This window comes from Talpa occidentalis, unplaced genomic scaffold (genome assembly GCF_014898055.3).
Source record: "Talpa occidentalis isolate TD23 unplaced genomic scaffold, MPIMG_talOcc4v2.1 talOcc4.8, whole genome shotgun sequence".
Taxonomy (NCBI): domain Eukaryota; kingdom Metazoa; phylum Chordata; class Mammalia; order Eulipotyphla; family Talpidae; genus Talpa; species Talpa occidentalis.
The window spans coordinates 31,423,206-31,426,540 of NW_023605194.1; the positions used below are offsets into that span (position 1 = coordinate 31,423,206).

Consider the following 3,335-nt stretch of genomic DNA (forward strand, 5'->3'; position numbering starts at 1 on the left):
TTGACTCAAAACCAGAATCATACAAAAGGGCTCCTAGCAACTAAGTTACCATTATTTTTTATGATAAATCATTCATGATTTATAATGGTTTCTTAAAAACACTTGACCCCGGAGCTTTTTATAGGAATTGATTTATTCACCAGAAACCTAATTTCCAACTGTTTTCTCTCACTTTTCAGAAACTACTTACTCAATAACCACTAGTTCTACCACAAGGATGGAACTCCCAGAAAGCAAAATGGCCTTAGAATCCTTAAAAACCATGCAACTAACACTCACCATTAAATCATTAAAACCATTACATTTTTCTCAGTTAACACTAATGCAATTTCCTATTTCATAATAATAACACCACTTAATTAAAAATGAGAAGGAGGGAAAGTGAGGAACTAGTCCACCATCACTAAGTAATGACCATGTAAAATACTTTAAGTCTCAGAAAAAATGTCAAACTTTAGCACTAGGAAAGAGCATTTAAACATAAGCTAAGGAAAATCATACTCTTTAATTACTTTACACACAGTTATCCATGTACTACTCTGTGTAGGAAGGCAAGCAAACAAATACTTTACAGTTTTAACTCATTATCAAAATTCTTGGATCATTTCTGAAGAAACAAACAAGAAGCTTTCTGGGAAGCAAATGGTCAGCTGATGCTGGAAAAATAAAATGGAAAATATTTTGTCTCATTGAAACCTTAAAATTATAACACATGTATGTTTTCACCAAAATTGAAATGCAGAAAAAGGTGAGGTTTCCCCTCAACACCACGTGACACCAGTCATCCCCATAAGAGACAATCATTCTCAGTGATTTAAATGTATTTATAGCTTTCCAAATCATTTATCTGCATGCATGCACACACACAATCTACAGAACACACAGCTTTGTATTGTAATTGTTTAACTGACTCACCTATGCATGCAGGAAAGATTATGCATTAAAGGGGAGACTTTGTTAGTTTTTATAGCTATTCCTTATTCCAGTAATAACTAACATTAAACTTAATCACACCATCATACCAAACAGGTCTTGGAAATGATGTTAAATTGGTGAAAATGAAGTTCTATAATTAAAAAAGCAAAGATATTAATAAGGTTCAAAGGAGTAAATGTTCAATATTTCAGATACCCAGTTTCATTAAAAATATTTATACATCTAGCTGATATTAAAGATCTTAAGAGAGAAGAGAATTATAGAGACTAGAGGCTGGTAAGGGTGGGTACCAAAGGCTACCATCATTTTTATCTGCTAGAGTTTAAGACTAGAAATTTGAGTTATCTTTGACTTTTCTCTCCTTTATTCCATATATCTGAACTATCTTTTCTTATCTGTCTTTTACTTTCCATTTCCTCTGCAATTACCTATCACTTCATTCTTAGTCCCAACGCTACCTGGCTTTCTATGTCCTTTTAGGTTTATCATTATTTATCCAACAAACTTCAGTGGAAAACTTTTACTCACACTTCTAATACAAAATATGGTTTTATCACATTACGACATTTTCTAGTTCTCTTGGTGTCCTACAATTTAATCCATTTGTAGTGCAGACACCAAAAGGAAAGAGCTCAAATGCACAAGACCAACCTCCATTTCAGGGACAAGTACTGAGTGCTCAGGGAGCCCACATTTCTAAATAACTTGACAACAAACCAGGGCTCCCACACCCCCTCCTCAGGTTTGATTGGTAATTCGCTATAACAGCTCACAAAACCCAAGTAAATATTTGCTTACATTAATTGGTTTATTACTTGCAGAAGCTTTTGTGCCCCTATGGAGTTGGTATTCTATCTTCCTGGAATTTTGATGTGTACCATGAAGTTCTCCAAATCTAGTAGTTTAGGGATTTTTATGAAGGCTTTCTCACATGGGCATGATGGATTATTAATTCAACCTCCAGCATCTCTTCCCTCCCTTCTAATCACTGCCTTAGTCTTTTGTTTTTTTTTTTTTTTAAATAGAGGCATGTTTTTATTTATTTATTTATTATGTTTGTTTGTTTGTTTTGTTTATACATGCACTGGGTACAGTCAGAAGCGCGGGAGGGTGAGAGAATTCACCAGAGCCAGAGCGGGGAGCAGAGCAGGCAGAGGGACTGAAGCACACTGCTGAGGGGAGCAGCGGGTGGCAGGAGAGGTCTGCGCACCATGTGGGATCCTCCTCCGGTGGCCGGGGAGCAGCCGGGGATCGAACCGGCGCCGCAGAGGCCGCGGGCAGCTTTGCAACCCAGCGCTCAACCGCTGCGCCACCGGGGAGGCCCCACTGCCTTAGTCTTTTGGTGATCAGCAGCCATCCTGAAGCTATGTAGGAACCCGAGAAAGAGTGAAGAGTTGCCTCATTAGAAAATAAATGACACTCATCACCCAGGAAATTCTAAGGGATTTAGGAATTATGTCGTGATCTGGGGTGAAAAACCAGTATTAGAACAAAAGATGCTCCTAGAACCCCTATCACTTAGGAAATTACAAAGGTTTTAGGGGTTCACATACACACACACACACTTGTCAGGTATTAATTTGTCATAATACCTTACTTCTGATTAAAAAAAAAAAAAACAAAAAAAACAAAAAAAAAAACAAAAAACAACTCTGTCCCCATGATCAACATCATACCAGTGCAGGCCTCCTGCCTGTACTGAAACCACTTTTCTTCACTTGAATTACTGTTCCACTATCCAACTCCTATCCAGTTTTTCCTATTTCCAGATAAAAACTGTCTGTCCCTGGTACCTTTGACACACTACTGTAGCAACACGTTGTTTATAGTGTCATTTTCAAATGTGTAATTTATTGGCTGGTTTTGGGAAAGGAAAAATGTAGAAACAGAACACTGAGCTAATAAACACTACAAGAGGATGACATAGTGAAGAGATTGGATTGTTTTATTTTGGGGAAAACAAATGAAAAATATTTTAAGACATAAAGGACTTGAGCTATGAGCTTTGGTTTGCTTTTTTAAAAAACTCTCATACAGGGCCTCCCGGTGGCGCAGCGGTTGAGCGCTGGGTTGCGAAGCTGCCCGCAGCCTCTGCAGCGCTGGTTTCATCCCCAGCTGCTCCCTGGCCACTGGAGGAGGGTCCCACTGGCGCACAGACCTCTCCTGCCACCCGCTGCTCCCCTCAGCAGTGTACTTCAGTCCTTCTGCCTGCTCTGCTCCCTGCTCTGGCTCTGGTGAATTCTCTCACCCTCCACTTCTGACTGTACCCAGTGCTTGTATAAATAAATAAATAAAAAAATCTTAAAAAAAAAAAAAAAAAATAAAAAACTCTCATACACACACACACACATATATATATGTATATGGTTCCTTAGAACACAGTACCTACCAGAACAGAC

General features: G+C 38.5%; 1 protein-coding gene across 1 annotated transcript in view; it reads left to right on the plus strand.

The window, feature by feature from the left end:
- The window catches only part of LOC119234613 (glutamate dehydrogenase 1, mitochondrial-like), a 14,781-nt gene extending 14,584 nt beyond the window's left edge, over positions 1-197 (plus strand). Inside the window, exon 6 of the mRNA XM_037497668.1 lies at positions 180-197. Within this exon, the coding sequence (XP_037353565.1) occupies positions 180-197 (18 nt within the window). The remainder of the gene's footprint in view (positions 1-179) is intronic.
- Positions 198-3,335: the final 3,138 nt, after the last annotated feature.